The 19,865-nt window shown below is 41.5% G+C and overlaps 1 protein-coding gene across 7 annotated transcripts in view; it reads left to right on the forward strand.

Moving 5' to 3' along the window:
• Window positions 1-14,147, forward strand: part of PHF8 (PHD finger protein 8) — a 106,805-nt gene extending 92,658 nt beyond the window's left edge. For all 7 annotated transcript variants that reach the window (XM_070291612.1, XM_070291611.1, XM_070291614.1 and 4 more), the window contains 3 exons: window positions 6,418-6,527; window positions 10,311-10,647; window positions 11,553-14,147. In XM_070291612.1, coding sequence (XP_070147713.1) covers window positions 6,418-6,527; window positions 10,311-10,647; window positions 11,553-11,641 — 536 coding nt within the window. In that variant the 3' untranslated portion in view covers window positions 11,642-14,147. The remainder of the gene's footprint in view (window positions 1-6,417; window positions 6,528-10,310; window positions 10,648-11,552) is intronic.
• The last annotated feature ends 5,718 nt before the right edge of the window (window positions 14,148-19,865 follow it).

Consider the following 19,865-nt stretch of genomic DNA (forward strand, 5'->3'; position numbering starts at 1 on the left):
TTCTAGTGTCCACTTTAATTTTCTTCTTTTCTATATATATTTGAGTTAGTTTTTAGTGATTATTCTAGGGATTAACATTAATATCTTAATTTATACGGTTTAAATTCAGATTAACATCAACTTAATTTCAATGGTATATGAAATCTTTGCTCCTGTATATTAGTAGTTCCATTCCGTTTAACCTTTATGTTATTACTGTCACAAATTAAATATAACATTTTTATAAATTGTGTGCCCATGAGCATAGAGTTATAATAATTGTTTTATGCAACAGTCTTTAATTAGGAGGAAAAAATGAGATACAACAAAAATATGTTTATACTTCCTTTTATATTACTTCCTTTTATGTTTACATATATAGTTACCTTTACTAGTGCATTTTATTCATGTGGATTTCACTTACTGTATAGTGTCCTTTCACTTTAAGCTGAAGAGCTCTCTTTAGTATTTCTTATAGGGCAGGCCTACCAGCAATGAACTCTCCGGAATTTTTTTTTTTTGCCATTTTTTAAGAGTGATCATTTATTGTTATTGGCCACACTGTGTGGCATGCAAAACTTCCTCAACCAGGGATTGAACTTGCACCCCCTACTTAGGAAGTGTGGAGTCTTTAACCACTGGACCACCAGAGAAGTCCTATATTTGTTTATTTGGGAATATTCTGATTTCTTCTGTTTTTGAAGGATAATTCTGCTGGATTTAGATTTCTTGGTTGACAGTGATTTTCTTTGAGCACTTTCATTATGTGATCCTACTGCTTTTTATCTAACTCCATGGCTTCTGATGATCAGTAAACTAAGTCTTTTATGAGTCACTTCTCTTTTGCTGATTTCAAGATCCTCTGTCTTTGGTTATGATATATAAACTCTTTGAGTTTATCTGTCATGAAGTTTGTTGAACTTCTTGGATATGTAGGTTAGGTTTTTTAATCAAATTTGGGAATGTTTCAGCCATTATTTCTTCAAATAGTCTTTTCACTCCTTTTTGTCTCTCCCATATGCGTATGTTGATAAATTTGATCACATCCCACAGATCCCTTTGGCTCTGCTCATTTTCCTTATTCTTTTTTCTTTCTGCTCATTAGACTGGGTAATCTCAAATGACCTCTCTTTAAGATCACTGAATATTCCTTCTGCCTACTCAAATCTGTTGTTGAAACCTTCTAGTGAAATTTTCATTTCAGTTACTTTTCAACTCTAAAATATCCATTTGCTTCCTATTTATGGTTTGTCCCTTTCTTGGTATTCTTTATTTGGTGAAACATCATTCTCATATTCTCCTTTAGTTCTTTAGACATGATTTCCTTTACCTCTTTGAACATGTTTAAAATAGGTGGTATAAAGTCCTTGTCTAGTAGGTCCAACTTTGTTTAGAAAGTCATGGAGGGTTGGGTTTTTTTTTTTTTGGTTACTTTTTCCCTGTGTGTTGCTACCCTTTCTTGTTTTTTTGCATATCTTCTAAATATTTTTGAAAACTAAACGTTTAAGTTAATGTGGCAACAACTCTGGAAATCAGATATTCCATACTTCAATCCCTAGGGTTTGTTTTGTTGCTACTTGTTATTTATTTATGGAATTTATTCAGAAAAATCACTAAAGTAGAAGTTTCTACTCAGTTAGCTTAGTGGTCAGCTAATAATTGGATGGTGATTTCCTTAAATGCCTGGAACCAATAAATCTTCCAGGGCTTGACAAAGGGCTCTGTGTGCATGTTGGGACATACCTTCAGCACTCAGGCAGACAACTTACAACTCTGCCTTAGCCTTCACTTCCTACTTTGCAGAGCCTCAAAGTCAGCCACATGTGAGTACTTAGTATTTCTCAAGTCTTTCCAGATTATGCTCACAGCCCCTCTGCATGCAGAAGTGAAATTTTGGAAGCCCTTAACTGCCATTTTTGGTGATGTCATTCCATCATGACGTACTAAATATTATGGTTCAGTATTCATCTCTATGAAAATGACTTTTTCTTCTATAATCATAGTACTGTTATTTGACACCTGAGTAAAGTAACATTTATTTCCTAATATCATTTAATACCAAATGCTTATTCAAATTTCCCCCAGTTATATCAAAAATATCTTATATAATTTGCTTATTTAAGCCAGGATCTATTCAGGAATTATGCATTTCATTTGTTTTTTATAACCACTTAATCTTATTCATTATTTAAAATTTTATGAGAATTTTCAAATGTATAAATGTAAGAGAGAACATAAACACCCATATTCTCAATACTTTCATCCTACAGTTGTAATATTTTGCTGTATTTGCTTCATTATCTATATCTATCTGTCTATAGTTTTTGCTGAGCTACTTCACTGTGCAGCCACCGTAACATAGTATCTTACCACTTAGTACTTCAGTATCTCCTAAGAATAAGAACGCCCTCCTGCATAACCACACTACCTTTGTTTTACTTAATAGTTAATTCCCTGAGATCTTTTAATAACCCAGTCCATGATCAGATTTCCTCAACTATCCCTACAAAATGTCTTTTATAGTTTTTCCCCCAAAATCCAGGTCTGGTCAGGAGGTTAATTTCTTTTTTCAGATTAAAATAACTTGCTCATGTGTTAACAGGTCAGGAATTTGGAAAGGACACAAGGGGGACAGCTTGTGTTTATTCTGTGATATCTGGGACCTCAGCTGGAATAATTTGAAGACTGGATGATCAAGAGTTTGGATCATCTGAAGTTTCATTAACTCATGTCTGGTGCCTGGGCTGGGAAGACTCAAAGACCAGAACTACCAAGCAGAGTGCCATTATGTGACCTCTGCGTGTGATGGTTAATAGCTTCCTCACTGCCTGATGGCCTCAAGGCAATCAGACTTCTTATGTGGCTGCTTAGGGCTCTTAAGTGTGAGTGTTCCAAGAAGCAACATAGAAACTAAAGTTGCTTTTTCTGACATAGTCTCAGAAGTCATGCAGTGTCACTTTTGTCACATTCTATAGGCTACAAATGAGTCTGCTCAGGTTCAGTGTGAGGAAACATAGACCCCCCCCCCCACCTATTAATAGGAAAAATGTCAAAGAATTTGGGGTCTTGTTTTAAAACCACCACACATACAAAGCTATGTTGTTGTTTAGTTGCTAAGCTGTGTCCTGCTGTTCTATAACACCATGGATCCCTCTAGGCTCCTCTGTCAGTGGAATTTCCCAGGCAAGAATATTGGAGTGGGTTGCCATTTCCTTCTCCAGGGGATCTTCCTGACCTGAGAATCGAACCTGCATCTCCTATATTACAGACGGGTTCTTTACCACTAAGCCACCAGGGAATCTCTACAAAACTATAGAGAACACTATAAAATACACCCAAGAATCCATGACTGAAAATTGTGCAGTAACATTTTTGCTAGATTGGCTCCAGATCATTTTTAAAACAAATAAAACATCACCTTTTAAAAAAGGACTTCACCCTCCTGAATTGCCTGTTCTAGAATTGGCATACTGCTTATACAGAAAGTTTCCTTTATAGTAATAACAATAGGTAACCAACCAAGGAATCTTTAAATATAGATCCAATAGTACCACCACTTCTTTTTTTTTCTATGACATTTTTTCATTAATTAAAAAAAGTGAAATCCCATACATCCACCACTGAGAATCAAGTTATAAAAAAATTTTCCATATCTGTCTCATCTATAACTTTGTTTTTTAAAAAGTGTCTAAAGCAAATCCCAGACAGTGTCACTCCCTCCCTCTCCACACCACCACATACTTCAGTATGCATCTCTAAAGTATACATTTGCTCACATAACCACTGTCCTGTCATCATATATAACAATATAATAATTTTATAATTTGCCTCAATGTTACCTAATACTGACTCTGTAATCAAATTTCTTAACTGTCTAACAAAAAAGCACTTTCATAGTGGATTTGTTTAAATCAGAATCTAAACAGGGTCCATATGGCATTTGGCTGTCTTGTTTCTTGAATCTCTCTGAATTGAGAGAAAGCCCTTCCTTTCTTGTTTGATGCTGTTGAATTGTTACAAAAACTAGTGTAATTGTCCTGATTTGTTTGCTTCCTTGTGACATTGTATCTTTAAAGAAACCAAGCCAGTTATCTTGTAGGACACTGATGTAGCCCTCAGTATCATTTAATTTTTTAAAAATCTCTGTGTTTCTTGAAAACTGGAAGTAATATGAACTGCTTACTTGATGTCAGGTCTTTGGCAAAACTACTTCGGGGTGATGCTGTAAATTTCCTATTACATTACATTTAGGAGCTGCATGAAGTTTGCCATCTTGCTGTTAGTGACAGTAAGAGCTGAACTCCTGATCTCACCACTGTAAAATCCTTTTTTTTTTCTTTTGAGACTAGCAAGTAATCTGTAAGATAATACTTTGGTACTATCTGAATATCCAGTTCCCTAAAATCAGTTAATTCATTAGGACTTGCAAACCTGTGGTTTTCTTTCTTTTAAAAAAAAAACATACTTTTAATTGGGGGAAATTGCTTTACAATGTGTGTTGGTTTCTACCATACAATAACACAAATCAGCCATAATTATTCATATATCCCCTCCCTCATGAGCCTCCCTCCATCCCACCCCTTTAAGTCATCATCACAGAGCACCAGGCTAGGCTCCCTATGTTATGTAGCAACTTCTCAGTAGCTATCTGTTTTACACATGGTTGTATATATATGTCAACACTACTTTCTCCATTCACCCCCCTCTCTCCTTCCCACACTGTATCCACAAGTCCATTCTCTATATCTGAGTCTCTATTCTTCCCCTGCAAATAGTTTCCTGAGTATCATTTTTCTAGATTCCATATATATGTGTTAATATGTGATATTTGTTTTTCTCTTTCTGACTTACTTCAATCTGTATAATAGGCTCTAGGTTCATCCACCTCACAGGAACTGACTAAAATTCATTCTTTTCTATGGCTAAGTAATATTCCATTATATACATATGTGCCAGTTTCTTTATCCATTCATTTGTTGACGGACATCTAGGTTGCTTTCATGTCCTAGCTATTGTAAATAGTGCTGCTGTGAACATTGAGGTCATGTGTCTTTTTCAGGTATGGTTTTCTCAGGGTATATGCCCAATAGTGGGATTGCTGGGTCATATAGTAGTTCTTTCTATTCCTAGTTTTTTTAAGGTATCTCCATACTGTCCTCCATAGTGGCTGTATCAATTTACATTCCCATCTACAGTGCAAGGGCTTCCCTGGTGGCTCAGAAGTTAAAGCATCTGCCTCCAATGCGGGAGACTGGGTTCTATCCCTGGGTCGGGAAGATCCCCTGGAGAAGGAAATGGTAACCCACTCCAGTATTCTTGCCTGGAGAATACCATGGACAGAGAATAGCCTGGTAGGCTACAGTCCACGGAGTCACAAAGAGTCAGACATGACTGAGCGATTTCACTTTCTTCTTTCTTTCTACAGTGCAAGAGGGTTCCTTTTTCTCCACATCCTCTCCAGCATCTATTGTTTGTAGATTTTTTGATGATAGCCATTCTGACTGGTGTGAAATGATACTTTATTGTAGTTTTACTTTGCCTTTCTCTAATAATTAGTGATGTTGAACATCTTCTATGTGTTTGTTGGCCATCTGTAAAGATGTGTTTGTTGGCCATTTCTGTTTGGAGAAATGTCAAACCTGTGATTTTCCAATTTTGTTATTCCTTCTACATTTATTAGCTGCCATCTGTAAAGAGCTTTCCCTCATCATCTAGGGCTGTTTGGTTATCCTGAAATACAATTCCTATATAAAATGTGGGATGAATAACTATTTTTTCATTCAAGATTGTTAAGACATTATAAAAAAGGTTTTATAAGAAAATGATCTTCTTCAGGAATTCATAGCCTGGTTATTAGACAAAATAGCACACATTAACATTAGGGAATGAGACAGGATGGTATGTGCTATGTATTGAGTGACTTGTACATAAGTTCAAAGGAGGGAGGGGTCAGTGTGAGCCAAAGAAGCCCTAGATGTTTTGCATAGAAGATTGATTTTGGCTTGCCTTTGAATATTGGGCAGGTTTTAAAGAGGTAGACAAAAGGGAAGTGGGTACTCGAGGCAGTGTGGATGGTGAGGATGAGGGCACGGGGGAGAGGATGAGCTGTATGTGTTCTGGAGGTATATATAATAAGGAAACCATTCTGTCTGTAGAAGCTGAAGGTATAGGAGTGGAAATAAGATTGGGGAGGTAGGTAGGGAGCAGAACATGCACAACTTTACATGCCAGTTCAGGGAAATTAACTTTTATCTTTTAATCAGTGTGTGTTTTGTGTACCTTGGGCATTCGTGAATTAGCTTTTTACCCATTGGGAAGCAAAATCTGGCTTTGTAAAAAGCTAAATGGAGGAAAACTAAGGAGACACCTTTTGGGGGCTCAGGGGTCAGGAATATGATTGGCATTCAGATAAATGCCTTCATCCTGTTCTCTCTGCAGCCCGTGTGACCCCAACCTTACCGAAGCAGGACCGTCCTGTGCGTGAGGGGACCCGGGTAGCTTCCATTGAGACAGGCTTGGCTGCAGCAGCTGCAAAGTTGGCCCAGCAGGTAGGTGCTGACACTTAGGCAATGGCTCTGCCACTGATTGCAGTTTGACTTGGAATCTCAAAACTCAGACCTTCAGGCTGATAGGATCCCACTGTTCTCACTGGGAAGTGGGTAACTTGTGATCTTTATCCATGGCAGTATTCCAGCTCTCTTCTATATCCTACATATGCCAAATGACAAAGCTACTTCCACAGGTCACACAGTTGACATGATTTAGGGTGAAAGAAAATAAGGAGCCAGAGAAAAGCCCTTGCATATATAGCTTGGATGTGTAAAAACCTCTCATATGGGAAGGACCAGATGTCCTTGGGTGAGAGCATTTGGCTTCAGATGAAGCTCTGAGGAGGTGACTCAGTTGAGTACACTCAATTTCTCAGTCTCCCATTAGTATGGGAATTTGTTTTTGTTTTTGTTTTTCGGAAAGAGGCTTTTCTTATCCTCTATACCAGATCCTACTGCCTTGATCTTTACCCTCTGCTTCCCAAGAAAGTTTCACCCACCAAGTTTTGCCCTAGAATCAAGTTGACTTCCTAGTATGTTATAGTTTTCAAAGTTCTTAAATGTTCTCCACCTGGGAGCAGTTGGAGGTGAGTCTTAATGGTTCTCTCCTTATCAACATCCCCTTATATCCCACGTCGTATAGCTTAGAGCATTTATTCACCATCAGCTTTATGTTAAGTGCTTCCATGTACAAGTTTCATGTAATCTGTCCAGTAGCCCTGTTCAGTAGGTGATATTTTCATCATTTTACAGGTGAAGAAAATGAGGCTCTGTTTAAGTGACTAGTCCAGGATAATGCAGCCAGTAAATGGAGGAGACAAGATTCAAACTCATATCCTCTAACTTCAAATTTCATGTTACTTGCTATTTAAATAAAATGAAATAATTAAATGTCTATATGAGTCAGTAATTACATCCTATTTAAATTAAATTTTAATAGAATGATGTTTTTAATATGATGTTCTTTGAAGTTCTAGAGTTACTTAGAAATATCTTGGAGACTTTTGATGGGAGCCAGCAGAAGAAACCAACCAGGCCAAGTGGCCATTCTTTGTCCAGAACTTCTCTCTGTTATGTGTACCATGTAAGATGTAATTTGAAAAAAGAGAGAGAGAGAGAGAGAGAGAGAGAGAGAAAGAGAGAGAGAGATTTGACTGCTTTAAATAAACAAATTAATTAAAGTTGTAAAAACTACTCTTAGTCCCTTCTGAGGAGCTCACTTCTGGTTGAGTTCATCAGGGATGACCTCAAAGAAGAGGTTTTGAATTTGGGAAGGGTTTTGCAGGCTAAACTTTTGGAGGGGATAGGGAGGCATTCCAGGATAAGGGAATTCCTTGGTACAGCACACAAGGCCCTCTTGATTTGCTCTCTGATTACCTCTCCTCCCTGACCTTGTATCAGGCCCTCATGTATGCCATTTATACCAGTCATACTGTTGCATTACAGTATTTATATTCATTCTTTGTATTAGATTGTCTCAGGCCTCTGTGCCTTTGCACAAACTGTTCCCTCTGCACACTGGGAATCATGCCCTCTTAGATGCCTTTACCTAACACCCCTTCACGCCATCCACCACCAGTTTATTTCAGTGGCCTTCTGTGCTTCCATAGCATTCTCTCATGGTACTTACAGTGTGTACTTTTCTGTGTTTCTTATTAAACTGTAAGGGCCTCAAGGGTGGGGACATGTCTAATTTAACTTGGTATCCCTACAGCATGTGTCTAGTCATTGTTGACTGAATGAATGAATGAATGAATGAATGGATGAACAGATCTTTCTGGATTATAGACTTCTTGTTGGGAAATGGAGTAAGATATAGTTTTAAAAATGCGTTCTGGAGCCAGCTGCTTGAGTTCAAATCTTCACCCTTTCACTTAAGCAAGTAACTTAATTTCTCTGTGCCTCGGTTTCCTCATAGACTCTTATCTGAGGATTAGATGAGGTAATATGTGTAAAAGCTCTGAGAACAGCACTTGCCACAGAGTAAGTACTATAGCCACATTAACTTTTCATCATTATCATTATGGGTTAGCTAGGTATAAGTGGCAAGACTGTGGAAGACCATGAATGTCAGGCCAGGGAGTTTGTACTTGGGTAATGGCCTTTTGAACAAAGGAATTGATAAGGTAAAAGTGGCCCTGTCATAAGATAGATTAGTCTGTGGGGGAATCTGGATGAAATATATGAGAAGGAGATTAGCAACAAAGGTAGAAAATTTTAAGTGACCTAGGTGTGAAGAGATAATTTCTGGATTCAGATAAGAGAAATGGGGTCAGAAACAGAGCTCTTGGTATTGATGGAGTAGCGAGCACTTTGGCTGAGAAAAGAGACTCTGAAGACAGATGGTTCCTAATTTGGGATTAAGTGACACAACTCTCTTCATCCCTCCCATTATTGTTCCTATATGTGTGTATGTTAGTCACTCAATCATGTCTGACTTTTTGCGACCCCATGGGCTATAGCCCACCAGGCTCCTCTGTCCATGGAGCTCTCTAGGCAAGAGAACTGGAAAATGACTTAATCTTTCTGTGGCAGTTTCTGCTCATAAAATTGAAATTATAATTCTTCTTCCTCATGTTTCATATGAGTATTAAATGAGTTAAATTACAGAACAGTGCTTGGCATATATTACTAATATTATTATTCTTGTCCCCTAGAAATTCCTATGGTAGCCACAGCCTGTCAGATCTTCCAAAGGCAGGAATAGGCCTGTGTTGCCAAGAGAAGGCAAAGAAATGTAATCACTGAGTTGGTCTGTGTGGCTGTTTAGCATTTCAGAAGGTGAAGTCGTTCACATGCTCCCAGCAGCACTTTTCCAGGTTCTCAGGGGCCCAGGTACTCATTATAAAGGTACTTACTACACATGGATAGTATATCCATAGAGGGATGGATGGGTGAAACCCAATATATTGCAAGAAGTGACACAACTCCTTATTCATCCCTTCGATCCAAAATTGAGATTTTAAGATCTAGTAACCTGAAGGACTGTCCTTTATTAAAAGAAAAAGACCAGAAAGAAGATGTAAGAGATGAAGATAAAATAATAGTTTACCACTTACTGAGTACCTATTATTTGCTATGTGTTGTTATATTATTTGATGTTTCCAACAACCCTGAAAAATAGCTAGTGTTTTGCTCATTTTACAGAGGCAATTGAATTTCAGAAAGGTTAGTAACTTGGCCAACGTCATCCAAATTAGGGAGCACAAGCATAGATTTAAACCCAAATTTATCTCATTCCAAAGCTGCTGCTCTTTCACTTGCAGATGTCCCATTTTGAGAAGTGTGCAGGGTGGGTATTCTGATATACCTAGTTGAAACCTGAACCCAACAACTCTTCAGCTGTGAGGCTTTGGGCTTAAGTTACTTAATATCCCTGTACCTCAGTTTTCTCATGGGTAAACAGGGATTTTCCTTCTCAGGGCTGTTCTAAGGATTATATGAGGTCAAACATTCAAAGTGCTTCAGCTACTAGCATAAATTTAGCTATTATTATTAGGCATGTCCTTGGTCCATCTCATAAATGGCAATGCTAGGACCGAAACCCAAGTTTCTGAACTCATTTACCCTTCTGTTGCCACTGTACTAATTTGTAGCAGTGATGAATGAAGAATGGATGGTACTAAAGGACCTGCAGTATTGGAACGCCTGTATGTACATACATCCAAGCTAAGCAGGGTAGTTGGGGGGGAACCATACTGACCACCGTCTAGTTTCTCTGGGGAATTTTCTTCTCTTTTGTTCATTCCTAAATTCTCCCCTCTTACTTGGCTTGTGTTTTAGGAGCTACAGAAGGCCCAAAAGAAGAAATATATCAAGAAGAAGCCTCTGTTGAAGGAGGTAGAACAGCCTCGCCCTCAAGAGCCCAATCTCAGCATGGCAGTACCAGCCCCAACTCTGGCTGCTACACCCCAGCTTCTTACCTCCTCATCGCCCCTGCCTCCTCCTGAGCCTAAACAAGAAGCGCTCTCAGGAAGTCTTGCTGACCATGAGTATACTGCTCGTCCCAATGCCTTTGGCATGGCCCAAGCAAACCGCAGTACCACACCCATGGCCCCAGGTGTCTTCCTGACCCAGCGACGCCCTTCAGTTGGCTCCCAAAGCAATCAAGCAGGACAAGGTATGACTGCCACATGGTTGTAGAACTGAGAAAGATCTTAGGATCACCGGCTTCAAACCCTAAGCACTCTGGGAAATTAAAACACCCATGAGGGACACTGATGGGCAACCTAAGATGCTTGGATTTGACCTCATAGTTCAAGAAGAGACATTGGTGTTAAGCAGAGATTAACTCAGATATGAGTTTGGAAAGATCTTTCTGGTGGGCCAAAGTGGAGGGTGAGCTTAAGGTGGGAAGTCTAGGAAGGAGATGCATACACAAGTCCAAGCTGTAGTGAGGAGAAGCTAAGGGCTCTGGCAGAGAGAATGAAGGAGGGGATAAATTGATCAAATATGGAAGAGTTCACATGGGACATAGGAGGTGGTTTGATGTGGAGGAAGAGGATTGAGAGGGTTCAAGCTCTCCTTTTCCTCACTTTGGCTCTGAGAGTACACAGCTCAAGGATGATGAGATTGGTGTGGCACTGGGGTGATGAGGATAGGGGTTTCTAATGAAGCAAGGCACTGGGAGTGGCAACTTCAGGGACACTGAGCTATAATCACTAACCAGGTACTTGTTCAATCCTGATGGGCAGGATGAGAGGATGGGGAGGCACAATCACCTCATTGCAGAATTTAGGAAGGAAAATGATTGGGACTAAAAAATCAGTGGGAAAAAGGATCAGAGTAACCAGAAAATCTGTAGCCACTGCAGGAGGTCATAGAAGGAAGAGCCAAAGCATGTGGTGTTGGATGAAAGTAACTAAGGAGGGCTTCTTGGCCCAAGATGGTCCTGGAGCCAGCCATAAGGATGGGGAGGCTCTGTGGGCAGAGGAACAGGATGGGGATGGCTCAAGGACAGTTGGTCCTGGAGCTGCTGCCATCACCCTTGCCATAGCCTTTGCTTACCTCTCCTTTCCCCCACAGGAAAGCGTCCCAAAAAGGGCCTGGCTACAGCAAAGCAGAGACTCGGCCGTATCCTGAAAATCCACAGAAATGGCAAACTGCTTCTGTGAGCCCCTTTGTCTTCTGCCCCTCACCCCTTCACCCCCATTGCCTTCTCCATTGTCAACTCTCGGGGCACTCCTGGATCCTACCTGCCCTGGACAAGGTGCTGAGGTGCATTGTCCTGCTTTCTTGGAACTGACCAAAGGCACGGACTCTCCCATGGGCCCCTTCACCTACTCCCACAGCTCCCTTCCCCACTTCCACTAGAGCATCCTGCCTTTCTTTTCCATATCTCTGAGTAGCAGGTAAATGGGAGAGGTTTCCAGCTGACTAGAACCCTCTTTTCTGCTACTCCAATCCGTTTCCCTTTCACCAGCCTTGTCTGCCCTTTACTGTCATCCCCACTTAAAGCTGGAAGGCAGAGTGAGAAGAAGCATGAGGAGAGCCTGGGCCCCTTGGTGTTTCCCTGGTCATGAAGTGGGAGGCCCAGCACTCAACACTTTCTGCAGCTCTAGCCCTATCTCCAGAAGCCTACCCATCTCTGCCCATTCTCCTTCATCCCCTTAGCCCAGTGGATGTGTCTCATTCAAGACTCATTCCTGGGAGAAGGCTCTGGCTTCAGCCCCCTCTTGCCAAATGCTTCATGGAAATAAAGAGGAGGGCCCAGAGTCTTCTTACTGCCCCATTTCCAGGGTGGCCTAGAAAGCCCACGGGCTGACTTCATTCATCTTTGGAAAGAAGAAAGATTCCTGTCACTCCTCAAGGTGGGGACAGGACCAACACCCAAGACTTTGAGACTTTGTAGCCTGTTGGAGGAAGCTACTTTTGGGTGACTATAGACAAAGCCACCTCTCCCAAGGTGAGCTCCAGGGATTTGCCTGGAGTTTGAGGTCCTGCAGAACATTATCCACATAGCTTTGGCTGGGCACCAGAAGGCAAAAACCATCTCCCAGAAGCTTGAAAACATCTGCCACTGAAGCAGATAGCCCATGCTCAATGGCCTGATCCCTTCACCTATACCACGGAGCACAGCTTGGACCTTCTGGAGAGGATGTGGCAGGACAGTTCATCTTGGATTCTCCATCAGGAGCCTCCCTGCTTCTCTCCACACCTTGAGGTCTTGGTCTGAAGAAGGCTACAGAACTCACACTTTCACTTCTGGGGCTCTGTACTCCCAGATGTCAAGTAGATACTCAAGCAGAGTGCTGATGGGTCACTCAGAACCCCGAGTGTAGGAGTGGTGATGCCCTTCTGTAAAGGAGCAGATCATCTGGTCCTCCTACCCTCTCTTCCCTTTGTGAATGTTTCTATTGTCCAGTCAGAGCCCACCCACTTCCTGGCCCTCCCCCAGCTCCCTCCACCTCCGCCTGTCTTCCCTCCCTGGTGACCTGGACTGAATGGAGAATGTCTCCCTTTCTCCATTTTTGGCACTACCCAGTGGAGTGCCTCCTTGTCCTCTACCCCCCACTTTAATGTCACCTCAGTTTTCCCAGTGCTTCTGGGGAACCTAACAGCTACCATGCAGGCTGCAGGGAATATGGGAGGCTTCCTTAGTCATCTTCATGTCACCATTTTGTCTTTCTTTTCTCCACAGCCCCACATCTACTCTCCTTCATTGGAATCAGGGGTCCCTTAACCCCATTTGCCTTTTCTGTCTTTTGGGACCCCAGGGCCAAGCAGTCCTCCATCTAGTCACACCAAAGGCAGAAAAGCCTGGCTACCTCCCCCCTAGCACTTGAGGTTACCACTCCCTTCCCCTCTGTTTCTGCCCAGCTTTGCTTTTCTTGGGGATTTCAGAGCAACAGAAGGTAGTGACGGGAGGGAAGGAGGGCAGCCTGTGTCCCTGTGTAGGCAACTGCCTGACTAGGCCCTGACTGCTTTAACCAAGACCAGGACCCCAGCCCTTCTGCCCATTAACAACCTCCTCCCCTTGCTCTTTCAAAGGCAGCTAATTACTAGCATATTCCCCCTGGTTCCAGGCCTCTTTCCCCTCTGTTTCTTTGTTAAAAGTTTCTGTGGAGCTGAAACCCAACCTCAGTTTGACTGGGTTTCTGTTTAATTTAGTTGGGCTCTCAGAGCCTGCTGTTTGTTGTTTTGTGTTTTAAATGAAAAGCAAGTTTACCCTCAGATTTATGCTTTTCCAAAGAGGCTAGTGTATTTTTTTTTTAATGTTTCAGGTTCTAAGTGAGTTGGGAAGGGATTGGGAGTGGCCATAACCAAGGTTTAGAACATGGTGAGAGAGTACCTCTGGTCTCTAATCCCCAGCACAGAGCTGGGGGTTGGAAAGGGGGAAGGGAGAGAGGATTTCTATTTACCTTTAATATATTTTTACAGAAAAGCAATTTAAAAACAAACCCACCGCTTCTGTACATGTCTAAATATATTTTTAGAAGTGGGTAGGATTGTGAATTTCTGATGCAGGGCCTTTTTATAAACAGGTTAGAATAGCATCATACAGACTTCTCTGTTGTTTTTTTTTCCCCTGTTTTTTTCTTATGTTGTGTTACTAATGTAATTTATATTTTTTTTTGATCCTTCTTTTCCTATAGAGATAAAAGTGATTTATCTTGGCAATTGCTTTGCTCGGCATTCTTTTTTTTTTTTTTTTTTTTGGTGGTGGTGGTGGGAGTGATGGGGTGTTGGGGTCCAGGAGTATTGCCTTCTCTTTGCATTCCCTCTGTCTCTTCCATCAACTCAGCTCTTCCCTAGTGCCCAGCCTTATACCTGAGGTGGGGATGGGATAGGATCCCTGCCCTCACAGGAGACACAGTTCATACACCAAAAACAGATAATCGAAAGTACAGTGAGCAGAAAATCGTGCAACAATTCAAAGGGGCCTGACAAGTTTGTTGGGAAGGCTTTCCATAGCTTCCATGGGCTATTTTTACTGGCTATACCTGTATCTTCTTTCTGTGAATGTGGAGTTGTGGGGTTTATATTTTTTATTCCCCTTCTGTCTCTCTGACATACTTCTCCATACTGCACTTGATTACTGTGTTTAGGGCCACTGCAAAGAATATAATTATTAGAGCTAGCATATCATGCTTATTTCCTTGTGCTAGACGTTGCTCTTAGCATTCTATTTATATTCATTTCATCGTCTCCAATAGCTTCATCCTACTGATGAAGGAATAGGCAAAAGAAACTTCTGGCATCACATATCTTACAAAGTGGAGCCAACCTGGTTCCACACTCTGTGTTCTTATTCTATCACTCTGTTCTAGCACCTCTCACTGATAACTGCTACCATTTAAGTGCCTTTTCTGTGCCAAGGGTTGGGCTAGGGATTTTACCTGGGATATGTCATTTAATCCTCACTGACAACCCCAGGAGATAGTTATTAGCCCTATTTTATAGTGAAGGTGACTGAAGCTTGCCACTGGCCTTCCATAGCAGGATCTGCCTGACTTGAAAATCCATGTTCTTTCCTCTCATAATGTTAGAAGATTTTAGCAGCTCAGTGACCCAGTAAATGTTTATTGAGCATTTGTGTGCACGATGTAGCATTGAGAGTGTGTCCTGAGGAGAGCCTCAGGGGTGATGTTGGAAGCCTCAGTTCCAAATTTACCACCACATGGACTCTCTCTGACCAAAGGCAAGCTGCTTACTGTCTGAGGGTCACTGTAAAAGAAGTTTGAACCCAATCAAGATTTCTTTATCTTGGAGATTTTGCTTCTGTGTCACTGGGGCATGGCTGGCTGGGTTTAGCACCTACTGGTTATATGACTCTCCCCCACCCCCCCCCCCCCCAGCTCTCCCAATATGAATCTTGACATTGGGCAGGATTTAGATAGAGAAGGTTCTTGTCTGGAGCATGGGGAACTGTGTCTCCTGGTAGAAAGGCAACAGGAAAGAGGAGGGATTTTAGAGCCCATGCAAGAATGGTGGGCTGGGTTCTTTTTGTCACGAACTCCCACCCCACCCTTTCCAGTAAGGGGACAGAGCACTGTCACCAGCCTTGGATTAGCAGATAAGAGTCACCTTACTCCTCATAAGATAGGAGGTACCAGCAGATAAGAGGCTTCTGTCTGAAAAATGGAAAGAAAACAAGAGCACCCAACTTCAGTCTTCTCTCCAGTGTGAAGTGGAAAAGTGCACAGAACTTGTCACTAAGAGCCTGCCTTCTCAATGACTAACCAAGTAATTTGGGGGAGATTGCTTGTCTTGATACCAGTTTCTACATTTGTCAGATGGAATTATCTCAGCTATGAAGCCCTCTAATGCATTGTCACTCCTAAACTTCCTGGGTGCTGTGATGCCCAAACTGAATCTCTAGTCCTGACCTGTCCTTAATACACACCACACACACTTCTGCTTGCCTGTGTTGTATTCACTGCCTCAAGTACATGGGCTCCTCCCTTTCCATCAAGACCTTGTTCATACCAGAAAGTGAAAGAAAGTGAAGTCGCTCAGTTGTGTCTGGACTCTGCGACCCCATGGACTGTAGCCTACCAGGTTCTTCCATCCATGGGATTTTCCAGGCAAGAATACTGGAGTGGGTTTGCCATTTCCATCTCCAGGAGATCTTCCTGACCCAGGGATTGAACCCGGGTCTCCTGCATTGTAGGCAGATGCTTTACCATCTGAGCCACCAGTTGACTGAAATGGCATTTGCTCTCCAGTAAACTGAGTGGAGGAGAAGAGCACCATATGGTGCAGTGTGGTGATAGAGATGAGCACTGGATACTGATCAGGGAATCTGTTGGGGAAGCTGGGAGTTCAGACAAGGCTTCCTGTCTGGGGGCGGAGTGGGGGGAGAGGGGGGCAGGGGGAGGGTGAGTGGGATGTTTGAAGCTGAAGGATGAAAATTAATTAGTCAGGCAGAGAACAGTGGAAAGAATATTCCAAACTAAGGCAATAGCATGAATAAAAAACAGAAGTGGAGGCAAAAAAAAAGAAAAAACAACCCACATGCATATAGAGGACAGGCAATTTAGTATAACTGTAGCTGTGATTTTCATCTAGGGGAACATACAGAGTCTCCAAGAGGGAATGTGTAGTTTGAGAAGTCATACGATCAAAATTGATTAGTTTTTTGGCACAATATTAATTTTAAAACCTCAGATAATGGAGGATATGTAATTTGATGTTTGTCCAAAGACTTAACTGTATCCTGTGAATGACAGAGAACCATTAAAGGGTTTTAAGCCGAAAATGGCATGATCCAACTTGCTTTTTAAAAAGATCCTTTCTTTTTACTGAAAGAAGCATGGGGAGGGTACCATCTTCTAATGCCCTATCAAATGCCACTCCCCTAAGGAAGCCTTCACCCAATTCTGTAGTTGATTCTGACCTTTTTCTGGACTTTTGCATCTCATAAAGGGTGGATATTCCAGGTCATTTCCAGGAGGCTGACCCATGGAGTCAGCCACTCATATAACACAAGAGATAGAAGTTGCACTTCTCTATCCCCATTTTCAGCTTTTAACTCTAAAGAAAGTTCTCCTTTCCTATAGGACCACAACATAATGCCAGCACTCAACAATGAATGTGGTAAGAGAGATACAATATCCATGTTATATTTTGCTTGTCAGGAGTCCAGCAAGCCTCTGTCATATTCCATCCCATTCTGTCATACACAACTTTTCAGGGTTATCTCCCAAAAGTCCTCATTTTTTCATCTCTTCCTGCATAAAAACATCTATGGCTTCCCACTGCTGTTTACACATGAGTTTCAAGGCTTTTCAAACCTTTCCCAACCTGGAGACAATGGGCTATGATGGAAGGAGGATCTGCCTGGGAGTTGAGAAAACCAATGACTCAATTCCAACTCTGCCAGCTACGGGATCTTGAGCAGGTTGCTTCATGTTTCCTTGACTCAGTTCCATCATTTATAAAAATGAAGATAGAGGATTGTTGAGAGTGTCGTTAACCCTATCAGTGTCTTTAAACAATTCTATGCCTGACATTCAGGTAAATCAAGTTTAATTTTTCCCAATTAAAATGTGCCCAACAATGCCTGGGTGTTTCCCAGGTGGCTTAGTGGTAAAGAATCCACCTACCAATGCAGGATACATGGGTTTGATCCCTGGGTCGGGAAGGATCACTTGGAGGAGGAATAGCAATCCACTCCAGTATTCTTGCCTGGAGAATCCCATGGACAGAGGAGCCAGACAAGTTATAGTCCATGGGGCCACAAAGAGTCAGACACAACTGAGTGACTGAGCGCAACCACTACCAACAAGGCCTGTAATCTTAACAAAGATTACAGAGAAAGCAAGCCTCAAGGGAATTGGAGAGACTATTTCAACCTGAGGCGGGAAATCAAGTTGGCTTCATGAGGAACATATTTTAAGGACATAGAGAGATGACTGAGTTAATTAGTACGGTGAGCCTTACACTCTTTTAGAGGAAATACAACTAAATCTATGACACTAAGTTGTTGGAAGGTGCTAGATTATCATCCATGCCAGTTCAATATCATTGGTTCCATTCTACAGTGATTTACCAAAGCTTTTGTGTCAGGCCCTGTACATGCCTTTGGAGGACTTGATCCTAAGAAGTATGTATGTGGTTTATTACCCAGACTTGGAAATCCAAATACAGCAATGCTAGGATAAATACTATGTTTCAAATTAGTATAGGATGCTATGAGAGCATGAAGCAGACCAAACCCAGTCTGAGGATCAGGAAAGACTTCAAGGAAAAAAGAACACCTGAATTAACTATTGAAGGGTATTCACCAGGCAAGAGAAGGCAGAAGAATGAGTTTCAATAGCATTATAAGCAAAAGTAGAAAATCAAAGCATCTTGGCGTGTAGGTGGAACTATAAGCTTTTGAGTTGGGTTGGTATACAGGCTGGGGTTAGATGGCACATATTGGGGGATGAAACTGAAGAGGTTGGCAGGAACGTGATCATAGAGGTCCAGTTTATGCTTCAGGATGTTTTTTCTGGTGATCCTTGGAGTGGGGAGAGACAAAAGCAAATTAGTGTGGAGGCCAGTGTGAAGGTAGTTGCAAGATTCCAGTTAAGATGCAGTGAGGTCTAACCCAGGGCAGTGGTTATGAAGATACTAGAGGTGTTAACTCACCCCTCCCTTTTTTCCCCTTGATATTTTACTATAACATTTTCAAACATTCGGAAAGTCAAAGTAATTGTACAGTGAACACCTATATCTCTACCATCTAGATTCTACAATTAGTGTTTTACTACACTTGCTTTGTCAAATATATCTATTATATCTATTCATCCCTCTATCTGTCCATCAGCCCATCTTATTTCTATGCATTTCAAAATTTGATACCTGTACACATTCTCTTAAACACTTCTGCATGCATGCCATAAACTAGAGTTCAATATGTTTGTGATTCTTTTTTAGCTAAAATATTCACACAATGAAGTGCATATGCTTTGAGTATAATTTTATGTTTTGATAAATGTATATATACCCGTGTAATCAACACCCCTATCAAGACACACAACATTACCATCCACCCAGAAAGTTCCCACATGTTTCTTTCCAGTCACAACCCTTCTCCCTTCCACAGTAGGCCTTGTTTGAAAGGATAAGATTTGAAAATAGTTGATCCAGGTGGAGAGAAACTGGATGGCTTCCCTTTTCAGCAGAGTCACAAAGGCAGGTAGTCATGGGGGATACACAGGCTTTACTAAACAAAATTGAACGGATAGATGCCTTTCAGCCTCCCTTCCCCTTGCTGGGCCTCATCAATGCATGAAATGGTGAGGCAGAGAGGAATTGAGTCAAGGGACTGCCAGGCCCTCAGGAACTAACAATCTTGTGAGGAAGACAGAAACATAGTCACAATTCTATGTAACAGATGTTGAATGTTGTACCAGGGTCAGTGCTATAACAGAGGAAAGGATGGAAAATGAGATAAAACAGCAGGAAAGTTCTGCAAGGGTTTGGAGTGTGTGTAGGTGGGTGGAGAAGGAAGAGATAAAGCAAGTGGCTCAGACTTTGGAGGGACTGGAGGAGCTCAAAGGAAAAAGGGAGGAAGAATCATTAACAGCCGTGAAAAATTTCCTGGAGGTGAGAGGACTTAAGTCTTGAATGATGTTGACTTTGATAATATGAATGGTAGACACAAAGATATTTTAAGTTCCAAGTAACAGAAAATGCAAGTCAAGCATGGGACATTGGCTTATGTAATGGAAAATTCTAGAAGTATGTAGATTTTAGGCACAGTTTCATCAGAGCTTTGGTTCTGATTATTTCAGATCTGCTCTCTTCTGTATGTGTTAGCTTTGTCTTTGGGATATTTCTTCATGGTTAAAAGATGGCTGCACACAACAGCAAAGGAAACCATTTTTAAAAAGTGAGGAGATAACC

The sequence above is a fragment of the Ovis canadensis genome, chromosome X, assembly GCF_042477335.2.
Source record: "Ovis canadensis isolate MfBH-ARS-UI-01 breed Bighorn chromosome X, ARS-UI_OviCan_v2, whole genome shotgun sequence".
Lineage (NCBI taxonomy): Eukaryota > Metazoa > Chordata > Mammalia > Artiodactyla > Bovidae > Ovis > Ovis canadensis.